Raw genomic sequence first — 12,736 nt, forward strand, 5'->3', positions numbered from 1 at the left:
TACGATTTCAAACAACTTCTAGATTGGGTATCAAATAAAATGGAGAATGGGTCAGCATTGCAAATGTACAAATGTCACATGGAAGAACCACTTCATTTCTTCAGGGAAGCTAAAGACATTATTCAATGCTAATAACGGAGAAGTCTAACTACCACATAATTCTCACGCATTGTTGCAGTTACATCATTGCAAGTATCTTCAATGAGATTGATTGATTGTATCTCTGATCCAACAGAAGATCTCCAATCTCTCAATGGAGATAATGCAAAATTACCATTTTTACCTCAATCGTTTATATGTAGTCAAAGAATTTTCTGATCTAGGTGTCAAAACAGATGAATTATGTCAAAGACTTGGTGAGGTAGGAGAGATTAGGGAAGAATGTACAGTCAATGTAAAAAGAAGTAACCAAAGTAACTCATGTGAGAATGTTATAACTGTTTATAAACACAGTTGGTTCTGATATAACGCAATAGTTTGTTCTCATGTTATAAGGAAATTGTGCAATCGCCGCCCCATTTAAATCAATGGGACCTGTATTATTGTAGCCAAGACAGGTAAGGAAAGCCCCTGTTCTACAAATAACTATCTAAATTCTTCAATCATGTTAAAGTCAATTTGCATTCAAATAAATGTGTTATGGTAGAATCAACTGCATTTTGATGAGGGGAAAAAGATTAAGGGTATTGTGTAAGGGCTTCAGGACTCTGAGAGGAATTCTGTGATGATGTCACGGAACTGTAACCACAGAATATAAATCACAGGGTCAGGGGAAGTTAGCACACGCTACAGTAGATCAAACCAGAACATGGATGTGAACGCAAGACAAAGGTAAGTTAGTGCTTACCTAATATATTTCTTAGTCAGAGCCTAATGTATCCATAATTAGCTTGTACTACAGTATTTAGTATTTATGTACAATACTTTATCTTATTTTGAGGTCCAACCCCGACTTGGGCTTCTCCTGACAATTCTGTCTTGATTCTAAATTCATAATGCAGCATCAAACCACACAACAAAAGTGCATGTTCTAACCATACAGGATGTTTCCAGCAAGACTGAACTTTTGTGCTCTAGTGTCCACTGGCATTCTTCCTCTGGACAAAAGTGCATCAATTTAGTTGGTGGATTTAGAACACAAAAGACAGCCATATTTTTTGTGAAAGGTATTGTCTTTTACATTAATCTTTAAAAAGCACAAGTAAAGAGGAATGCAGGGGTACTGGCTGCAAGGAACAAATTACATTGTTTGAATAAAACAATAATTACTTGCATTCATACTAATATAGTACAATATCATAGCCATCTTTTAAGAGAATTTGTATTAATACATGTTCTTTCTGCTCTCTTCACAAATGTTGGATCATCCAGCAGATCTCTCAAACATATATGATTTCAACACCTTGCATCAAAACTTGTACAGAATTTGATGTGTCTGCAACTGGATGAACTACAGTCCACTGTTGTTGAAGAAAGACAACAAGGCCTTAGAAAGGGTACAGATGATGTTTATTCAGAAAATACCAGGAGTAAGGGACTTGGTTTATGCACACAAGATTGGAGAACTGGAATTATTCTCCGTTGAGCAAAGCAAATTAACAGGAGAACTAACTGTCTGAACTTTGCAGTAGTGATGACAATGATTTCTTTAGTGTTTGGCATCAATATTCCACTGTACCTTGCTACAATGTTTAGAGTCTGCACTTATGCAGGATAGCCTTGACGTTCTATGCTATACACCTTGCTGTAACAAGCCTTGAAAAGATTGCACCTACTTATATCTTTTGAAAGAGGTGCAGTTGGATTATTTAATGTGGTGGAGTATCTTGATAGTTGTTGCTAATTGCCATCATTGCCCCTGAAAATCTCACTTTACATTTGATTTAGGATTTCCTTTAGGTCCAAACATTCCTCGTGTATTTCAAAATAATTCAAAGTTTGGGAGAAGAGTTGTAACTCGGGTGCTCGTTGTTGTGGTTCTGTTCGCCGAGCTGGGAATTTGTGTTGCAGATGTTTCGTCCCCTGTCTAGGTGACATCCTCAGTGCTTGGGAACCTCCTGTGAAGTGCTTCTGTGATGTTTCCTCCGGCATTTATACTGAATTGTACCTGAAGCGGCAGGTACAAATCACTATAAATACCAGAGGAAAGATCACAGAAGTGCTTCACAGGAGGTCCCAAGCACTGAGGATGTCACCTAGACAGGGGACGAAACCTAGATAGGGGATGAAACGTCGGCAACACAAATTCCCAGCTTGGCGAACATTCAAAATAATTGCTTAAAGATCTTGAGCTGTGTTAATATTATTATCTTAAGATTTAACTTAAATATTGGATAAATAAAAACAAAATGCTGTGAATTATAGAAATCCACAGTATAAATAGAAAATACTTGAAATACTCAGCAGGTCTGGCATTGTGTGACGTGAAAGAAATAGAGGGTATAGGCCAAATGCTGACAAATGTGACTAGGTCAGATTGGGATGTTTGGTCAGCATGGATGAGTTGAACTGAAGGGTCTGTTTCCATGATGTATGACTCTATGACTCCACAACGCCTCTTCTAGGTTATCTTTGTATATCTGATTTTTTAAAATCTATATGTCGATTAAAATATTCCGTGATCATTGCCAGATCTTTCTGACCGTTTCCCATTATTTCTTCCTTTATACTCCATTTTAACTTGAGATTATTGTTAGAAGGCATATACGTCCCTCCAGCAAGTGATTTTTTTTTGCTGTTATCATTTCTTATCTCTACCCAAACACCTTCTAAATCCTGGTTTCTTAAACTTAGATCATCCCTCTCTATTATGCGAATGACATGATGACTTAACAGAGCCACCCCTCCACCTGTTCCTAGCTTTCTGTGCTCTCTCTCTCTATCCAATACTCTTCCTGATTTAGGTTCAAACCTAAGTCATACTGAGCCGCATCTCAGTAATGGATATCAGATCATATTTATTTCTATTTTTGCTGGAAGTTCATCTGTTTAGTTCTGAATACTGTGTACATTCAGGTACAGAGTCTCCATTTGTCTCCCTTTGTCATGTTTGTAATCTCTAGCATTATCTGTTGACTTACTGTTTAGAGATATACACTGTATCCCTTCCTTGTATCACTGTCTGTTTAAAATTTCTTATATTAATACCTTTCCTAGCTTCTACCTTGTTGAAGTATCACATTTTCCCAAATTGAATCCTTGTCCCCAATATTCAGTTCAAATATTTGCTTTCCTTGTTATGTGATTCACGACAACACCCCTCCCCCCACCATACATTTCAGATGTTGATGGTACCACAGTTACAGATCTCAGCCCGACAAATCACAACTACTTCCCATACATCAGCCTTTGAGCAACCCATTCACTTCTGTAATCTCTTTTGCACTGTGTCAGTTTGCTTGCAACTGAGGTAATATTTATTACTTTTGAGATTCTGCTGCTTAACTTGTTAGCAATTCCTCATACTGCCTATGCACAACCTTCACTTTGCTTTTATCTTTGGTACCTACATGGGCCATCGTGACTGGATCTTCGATATTATTTATTTTTTAAAGCAATGAGAGCAGACAGCCTTTATGTATGCTGAATGATTTCACTTATAAATGTATTTTGGATCTTCAAGAATGACTGAAGTATGGTTACAATGAATTGCAAATAATAACTTTTACAGCTATTAAAACTAATCTTACTATATAAGAGCTTTGCAGTCAATAACTCTTTCTCCTTGCAGACCAAAATGTGCTTATGTGTCAAACCCTTATCTTGAAACAATGAAAGAAGATGTTTTATATCACTTTGACCTCGGGACGAAAACACACGATCTGCCTGCTATGTTTGGTGATGTCAAGGTAAGCTAGCAGAATTAAATCTTGACTGAATTTACTGGAAGGGACTAAATCCTCATATCAGGTTCCAACTTGGGTTGTGTGATGGCAATGGCAGCATAGGATGTGGAGGTGGATTTTGTCTTCAGCATTTAATTAATGGTTATCAGGCATGGCAGCTGGTCAATAGCAGGTGCTGAGTGGAAAGAGGTTTCTGGCAACTCAAACCAGGTACCATATTTAATTGGCTGATAGCCTTCACAGCAAAACCATCATAAATAGGGTAAACTGGAAGGGAGGCTGGTGAGAAACAGCTTGAGTTAGAGGAAGAGTATGCTGTTGCTTCCGTGAAGCTCCTGCAGGCATGCATGGCACAGGGAGACATTTTATTTTCAGTCAACAGGAGGAAGAAGCCAGAAGGCCTCATACTGAGGGCATGATAATATGGCTACAGAGGAGGCCAGCAGCCTACAGATTATCTGTATAAACATGACTTGGCGTAGTTTATCAAGATGAATTAAATTCCTGACAGGAAGCTGATAGCCCTGCATGCTATGAATGGAGCCAATGAAATGTGAGGCAAGATTGTCAAGCAATGCATCAGATATGACTGTGCCTCAGCATCCTCAATGAAATGCAGAGTAATCTCACAGGAAAGCCCCTGGTCAGTCAGAGTTAATGCTGCAAGATACAAGGCTGCCATGCTGAGCTGAACCTTGTTTTATTTTGCTAAGTGCGAATTGCCTTGAGTCTTTTGGAGAAATTTTCACCAGAAGGGCTAGTGAGATTTCTTGACTTATCACACGAAATGAGCCTTGTTAGGTATCCAATCCACATCTCTCATGTCTGATATTAGCCCATCCTACTATGTGCCATTCCTGAAACAACTCACTGCTCACTGGGTAAATACCAAAAGGCCATCATACTTGGTGCCCTCTCTATATTCAAAGGCTGCTGTGAAGTTGGAAGAACACAGGCATTCACAAACTGCCCTCCTGGATCAAGGTCAAAATCAGAACATATTGATCAAGGGTAAGATGGTCCAGCAACTCTCCAACAGGGACCTTGAAGTTGTGGTTGAGCATGGTGCAAAGGAGAGGAGCTCTCTACCCAGAGCACCAGCACAGCATGCTGCATGACCAGGCCTGACAGACTGGGCACCAGTTCATCTCACTGGTGCCGAGAAATGGCAGCAGTGCCAAAAGAAGGACCATGACCTTTTCCACTCTATAAATTAAGTGCCACACTTATCTCTCTGTACCTCATACTCACTATATCTGTGCCACTGCACCCATCTCCAACCGTCTACCACTCTCGTTATTGCATGTAACATCTTCAAGACTTCACTTGGTCTTGCCAGCGAGTGATGAAAGACTGGAGTTGGTTTGTCAGTGCTTGCTGTATTGACACATATGGAGATGGAAGCAGCAGAGCCTTTTCAGTGGTTACAGCTTCATGGAAATGGCCGTGATGCCTTCCAATAAGTAGCTAGTTAAGATCAATCCATGACGAGTGTTGAACATGGAGGTCCAGAGGAAGCATAGGACACATTACTGCAATTGATTGCTCCCTGCAACAGGAAATGCAGTAATGGTTCCCAATGCCAATGCTGTTATTGCCTGGCTAACATGATCCATGCCATCTCGTACATGACAATATTACCCACTTGATGGGGGATAGATTATTGACTGGAAAATTACACATATATCTGCAAATGATCCTTAACATCACCCTGAAGCACCAGGGGAGGGAGGCATAATCACTTCCACCAAATAGACCAATGGATGGTCACTATATCCCATCAACCTCATATCCTCCTCAGCTTTAGTACTGCTCTGATATCATTGCCTGCAGGTTTTGTTGTTACTGCAGTGTCATTTCCATGAATTAAATTTTATTATGGTGAATGTTTTCAGTTGGGTAGCACCTTTTATGGTCATGAGCCTCATTTGTGTCCCTCTATGCCCTCCTCATCCATGTACCCTTTCTCACCAGTGCCATTCCTCTGTGTCTTACTGTCCTACTCCCTATAGCTTCAGCACTCCTTTTGTATTCCTCCTCCTCATTTTCTTTCATCCCTTCTTGCTATCCCACCCCCCCCCGCTTACTCGCTTCCTTTCCTACCATTCCCCACAAATTTATAAAATCGTGAGGGGCATGGATAGAATAATAGGCAAGGGCTTTTTCCCAGATTAGGGGAGCCAAAACTAGAAGGCAGAGGTTCAATGTGAGAGGGGAATGATTTAAAAGGGACTTAAGGGACAACTTTTTCACGCAGAAGGTGTATATGGAATGAGCTGCCAGATGAAGTGGTGGAGATTGGTACAAGACATTTAAAAGGCATCTGGATGGGTATATGTATTGGAAGGATTTAGAGGGGTATAGGCCAAATGCTAGGAGAAAGTGAGGACTGCAGATGCTGGAGATCAGAGCTGAAAATGTGTTGCTGGAAAAGCGCAGCAGGTCAGGCAGCATCCAAGGAGCAGGAGAATCGACGTTTCGGGCATGAGCCCTTCTTCAGGCTCCTGATTCCTGAAGAAGGGCTCATGCCCAAAACATCGATTCTCCTGTTCCTTGGATGCTGCCTGACCTGCTGCACTTTTCCAGCAACACATTTTCAGTATAGGCCAAATGCTGGTAAATGGGACTAGATTAATTTAGGATATTTGGACTGAAGGGTCTGTGTCCATGCTATACAGCTTTATGCATCTATATCAGACCCATTGTTGAAAAAACAGTGTCTCTCAATCTTGTAATTGTGTTAAGGAGTTGGAGAGATATCTCCAAACGATCACAAGCCAATCCATTGAACTGTGCTGCCACTTTGCAAGATTTCTGGTTTATCACTCTTCCATGCTTCTCAACCTCTTAGTGCTGCAATGCAATTGCTGTCAATGATTTTCACCCTTAGCTACCACACACCTCCTGCTGAACTGATGTGTCTTTGCAGATGGTATATTTGCAGAAGCTCTGTGGATTTCCTGTGCCATAAGTGCAACTTGAAGACCACCTTAAAATGGTAGCCAGTTGACTTCATTAAAAGCTCAGTGGCTTGCCTGCTACTGCTGTGCATATTTTAAACTTCATGGCCCAACCTCTTCCAAGAAATTTCCAAGAGGGAAGTAACATGCCAGTGCTTTGCTGCACGTCTCCCTGCAATTCTACTGGCCACCCCACCCCCTTGGCCAACTCCCATTCCCAGTAAAAATTACTCATTTCCCTTGAATATGTTTCTAATTATTTCCAAAAGCATTTATTGTTTGATATTCGGAAATGAGGTTTACCTAGTTTTTTATAGATGACCAGCAATGCCAAGTATTGACAAGATATGTTTGCAATGAAAACAACATGTCTGAATTATCGAATTTATTTGTAGAATTAAAGATAAAAACAATGTCATTTTTTTGTGGCAGTTTTTATGTGTAGGAGGAAGTTCATCGCGAATGAAACTTTTCAGTCAGTACATGAATGAGCTGTTGGGCCTTGGTCATGCCACTGATGACATACCCAATATCTGTGCGCAAACCGACCGTTACAGTATGTACAAAGTGGGGCCTGTTCTTGCAGTCAGTGTAAGTAATTACAAAATGGAAGTAATTGTGCTGATGGATATATATGTATTGCTTAATTGTAACTGTTTATATAGACCATCATATTACTTTGGGGCAATTAAAAAGATATATGATATTTCTGTGGATTTGAAATCTTCTACTTATTTGATTTAAAATAATTGAGGAGTACCTCTCCATCTGATACACATTTTCATAATTATTTTCCAAAATGTATTATTTATTACTTTGGTCTTCAGAAGTAAAGGTTCCCTAGATCTTCTAGGTAACCAACAATGCCATGTTTTGGCAAGAAATGTTTATGATGAAAACAATGTACAATATATGATTTTGAACATGAAAGTAGTTTACAGAATTGTGTGAAATAAAAATATGATATTGTTATGGATTAGGCCAGACCACCCAAAACATTCATAAGCAGGCAGCCCCAGACCATAACTTTGCAAATTGTTTTGGTAAGTGTACAGTGAACATTACCCAGAGTGAGGTAGCTAGGTTGACTACCAGGTTTTAAAACAGGCAAAAATTTATTCATGAGGTTACATAATTAAATACAAAGAACAGAATAATGAACCTCTACAGAAATTAATCTATCCAAACTAGACTTAATTATGCTGTTCCAAATATACCCAATAGTCCCAAAAAGCCAACCCCCTTAAAACACAGTTAGAAAAATGGAACAGATGCTTACAGGTTGAAGTTAAAAGGGCAGAGAGAGTTTAGCAAACTGTTTCCACACAGCTCACTGTTGAACTCCTAACTAGTTCTGGACTGAACTGAACTGCCCAGCTGGAGAGCTGACCACTCCCCTTTCTTTATACAGGTCACTTCTGAAATATGACCACTTTGGCCTGAAATCTCATCTTTTTATATATAATCAAAAAGGCCTCTCAATACCCTTTAATCTCTGTACCAAACCAGTCTAACCGGCACAGGGAGATGTTTACGACCCCTCTGAAAGAAATCAAGACACAATATCCTTGAGAAAAGGAACAGCTTTTAGTAAAAAGGGACCAGCTTTGTGACATGTCCCACCTTAAAAAACTGAACCATCAATATCAAAGATGGCATCATTATAAAATTCTTCAAAAACCCGGTTAGTAGTCTAAACACACATATACACCGTACTAACTATAAACATGCAAACATGCACAACCACATGCAAATTCAGGCCGTGGTACACCCATCACCAAACGCATCAGCAATCACATTTACGTGACCTGTTACACGTCCAATTGTCAAATTGAATGGCTGCAATAACAAGCTCCATCTAAACAGTCTGGCATTTTTGTCCTTACATTTTGTCCACAAATGTCAATGGGTTGTGAGCAGTGTATACGATTGTCTCAGATGCATTGTTAGTAATATAGACAATGAAATATTGTAGTGCCAACACCAAGTTCAAAGTCTCTTTCTCTGCTGTTGAGTATTTCTGTTGATGAGTGTTCAACTTTCTGGAAAAATATCCCATTGGGTCATACTATTCCCTCATCATCGTCCTGCAAGAGCACTGCACTGACACCCACTGGCATCAATAGCCACCTTGAAAGGCTTTGTGTAATCTGTGTGGCTAACACTGGGGCAGTGGCTAACACAGTTTTCAGGCTGTCAAATGCTTTTTGACAGTCTGCTGTCCACTGATACTTCATGCCCTTTTTTAACAATTCGGTGGAGTAGCCGCACTGCTGAAGTTCGGCACAAACTTTCAGTAAAATCCACTCAATCCCAGGAATTGTAGTACTTTTTTTTTCAGCGGTGTGGGAAATTCCCCAATTGCTTTCATTGTCACATCCTACGGGGCCATTTGTCCATGTCCCAGGAAGGTAACTTGGGCTTTGGCAAATTCACTTTTAGCCAGGTTTATCACCAAACCTGCCTTCTGAAGTTGATCGAACAAGTCCAATAAATGCTGTAAATGTTCCTTCCATGAGTGACTAAAAATCACCAGGTCATCAATGTACACCACACAATTGGGTCATCTGGCAATGACCCTATTAGTCAGTCTGGAGTGGCTGGAGCGTTTTTCAGAGTTTCCTCATTTCCCCTCCCTCACCTTACCCCAGTTCCAATCTTCCAGCTCAGCACATTTGAGCATATCCACAAGACACTCTGTGAGATTTTTTTTCATGTCTGGTGTTCTTATCAAGTAGTCCACCTCACTCAATTTTCTCTTTATTTGATAAAGTCCACTAAACCTGGCTTTTAAAGGTTCACCTGTCACTGGAAGTAACACCAATACATTATCCCCAATTGCAAAATTGCAAATTTGTGATTTCTTATTCATTTCCTATTTCATTGTATGCTGTGATCGTTTCAAATGCTGTCTAGCCAACTCTCCAGCTCTATTTAATCATTCTCTAAAATGTGACACATCATCCAAATGGTTAGTCTCTGAATTCTGGCTTATTAATTCCTCCTTAATCAATTTTAATGGTCCTCTTACATGAAGCCCAAATTTTAATTAAAATGGACTGAATTTGGTTGATTCATTTGGTGTATCTCTGATCGCAAAAAGTACAGATGGAGCTCCCTTATCCCAATTGCCTAGATAATCCAGACCATAAGCCCTCAACATGGTGTTTAGTGTTTGATGACAACTCTCTAGTGCTCCTTGTGATTCTGGATGGTGCACAGTATGTTTGAATTGCTTTATTCCCAAGTTATCCATAACCTTCTTGAATAGTTTGGATGTGAAATTTGATCCTTGATCTGACTGGATCTGTACTGGGAGTTTGTATCTAGTAAAAGATTTAAATAATTCTGCTATAACCCTTTTAGCTGTGATGTTGCATAATGGGATTGCCTCTGGAAATCTAGTCGACACATCCATTATTGTTAATAAATACTTATTCCCACTTTTTGTTTGAGGCAGGGCGACCTACACAATCAATCAAAACTCTTGTGAAAGGTTCCTTAAATGCTGGAATAGGTATTAAAGGTGCAGGTTTTTTTTTACTGCCTGTGGTTTTCCAATTGGCTAGCATGTATGACACATCTGGCAAAATTCAGCTACATCCTTATGTAGTCCAGGCCAGTAAAAATATCTTTGTATTTTAGCCTATGTTTTTCTCACCCCTAAATGACTTCCAAGTGGAAGCTCATGTGCCACTTGTATCACCTCCTTTCCATACTCTATTGGTATAGCATGCCTACTGGTGAATCAGCGATATCATTAGCAAGGGCAAATTGTATTCCTGGAACTGAGAGTTTCTCCAGTACTCCAACCACAAATTCTCCACTCTTCTGTGGACTCTCTAGCCTCACTTTACATAATTGAGCACTTTTTGTCTCACCATGAATCCCTGTTACCAGTACCTTTTCTGGCAGTAGTCCCTCAGGAATATATAGCTCCTCGTCCTTCAGCATTACAGACTGAGACGATCCTGTGTCCCTTAATATTGTAACCTCCTTACTTACTGCTCCTGGTTTATGTGAATAAACTTTACCCTTGCATGTATATTTTTTAAGCACTTCCTCCTTAATCAACCTCTGATTATCTTGTACACTCTGAGGCAGTTGTCTAATTTCCCTTGAGCTATTTGTTACAAGTCCAACAAAACTTCCAGACTGGTCTGGTTTTCCTACATCTGCCTTTCTCCTAGCCCACCAACACTGTGATTTTGTGTGGCCCACTTTATTACAATGAAAACACTGGAGTTTTTTTTTACCTTCTTTGTCCCCCTCAAAAGTTTCTTTTTTACCCTGTGGTAAGTTATCTTTATAATCTTCGCTGAGATCTACCTTTCCCTTTCCACATGAGGATTTCCTTTTGCCCCAGTTTCTATCTCTCATGGACTGAAATTGATTCTGGAAGCCAAACCGTGTTTTATGGACCAGCTCATAATCGTCAGCCACCTCAGCTGCCAACCTTGCCATTTTAACCCTCTGCTCGTCCACATGAGTTCACACTACTCCAGGCCGTGAATTTTTGAAATCCTCCAAATTAATTACCTCTCTAAGGACATCATAGTTTTGCTCGATTTTTAACGCTTATAGCCATCTATTGAAATTATACCGTTTGATCCATTCAAACTCAATATAGGTTTGACCAGGGTTCCTCCTTAGATTTGAATTAGAATCCCTACTGTGTGGAAACAGGTCCTTCAGCCCAACAAGTCCACACCAACCCTCCGAAGAGTATCCCACCCAGACTCATTCCCCTACATTTACCCCTGACTCATGCACCTAACTACACATTGCTGAACACCATGGACAATATAGCACGGTCAATTCACCTCACCTGCACATCTTTGGACTATAAGAGGAAATCGGAGCACCTGGAGGAAATCCACGCAAACACGAAGAGAATGTACAACCACCACACATATAGTCACCCGACACTGGAATCAAACCTGGAACCCGTTAGGCAGCAGTGCTAACCACTGAGCCACCGTGCTGTCACAAACATTGTCCATTAGTTTTTGGTACAAGCTGATATGCAGTTAAAATGGCTTTTTGACTTCTTCATACTCCCCAGATACCTCCTCTGATACCTCACTAGCCCTACTTACAAGTTTCATTTGGATCAACAAAACCCACATTGCAACTGGCCACTGCATTTGTTTAGTCAGTTTTTCAAATGAAATGAAAAAAGGTTTCTACATCCTTCTCATCAAATTTAGAACATACTTAAGCAGTTTCTCACTGGTTTGAGAAACCATGGACTTGCTCATCCTGACTCTCTTCCTCACTGAGCCTACCCTCAGCCTTTATCTCCAGCCTTTTAAGCTGGACTTTCCTTTTTAAGTGTCAGTTTTTGAAGTTCAAAAGCTCTCTCTTCAACGTTCTCTTTTGCTGCTCTCTCTTTTTCCGTCTCTTCTGCTTTTAATCATAAATCAAACTGTTTTATTTCTGCTGCCCTTTCCTTCTCTCTTGCCTCTAACTCAAGCTGCCTCATTTGCAATTGAATTCTTGTCATCTCTATAGATTCTGATGGTTTCTCCAGCAAGTTTAAATGCTGAGCTACTGCTGTAATTATCTCTCCTTTCCTTACAGAGACAGGCAGTTCCAATTCCAGCTTCTCTGCCAATTCCTGCACTTTGGTCTTATTCAGTTTTTGCAAAACTCCCAAAGTCACCACATCCACTTCTAGAAAACTTTTGGCAACTGAAGACCCATTACTATCCCAAGCTGCATCTACCCAACCAAACCGACACCCGAATTAAAGACACTAGCACCTAGCATCCTGCAAAGACCACCTCCCCCTCCCCCAAGTCTGTTATGGACTACGCCAGACCACCCAAAACATCATAAGCAGGCAGCCCCAGACCATAACTTTGCAATTTGTTTCGGTAAATGTACAGTGAAAATTACCCAGAGTGAGATAGCTAGGTAGCTAGGTTG

General features: G+C 40.2%; 1 protein-coding gene across 4 annotated transcripts in view; it reads left to right on the forward strand.

The window, feature by feature from the left end:
• LOC132832236 (uridine phosphorylase 1-like) overlaps positions 1 to 12,736 on the forward strand; it is a 110,583-nt gene that overhangs the window by 44,906 nt on the left and 52,941 nt on the right. For 3 of the 4 annotated variants that reach the window (XM_060850047.1, XM_060850046.1, XM_060850048.1), the window contains 2 exons: positions 3,731 to 3,848; positions 7,238 to 7,396. In XM_060850047.1, the coding sequence (XP_060706030.1) occupies positions 3,731 to 3,848; positions 7,238 to 7,396 (277 nt within the window). Of the gene's footprint in view, positions 1 to 795; positions 832 to 3,730; positions 3,849 to 7,237; positions 7,397 to 12,736 lie in introns of those variants that run through there. The other variant, XM_060850049.1, reaches the window with a different exon arrangement.

This window comes from Hemiscyllium ocellatum, chromosome 34, assembly GCF_020745735.1.
Source record: "Hemiscyllium ocellatum isolate sHemOce1 chromosome 34, sHemOce1.pat.X.cur, whole genome shotgun sequence".
Taxonomy (NCBI): Eukaryota; Metazoa; Chordata; class Chondrichthyes; order Orectolobiformes; family Hemiscylliidae; genus Hemiscyllium; species Hemiscyllium ocellatum.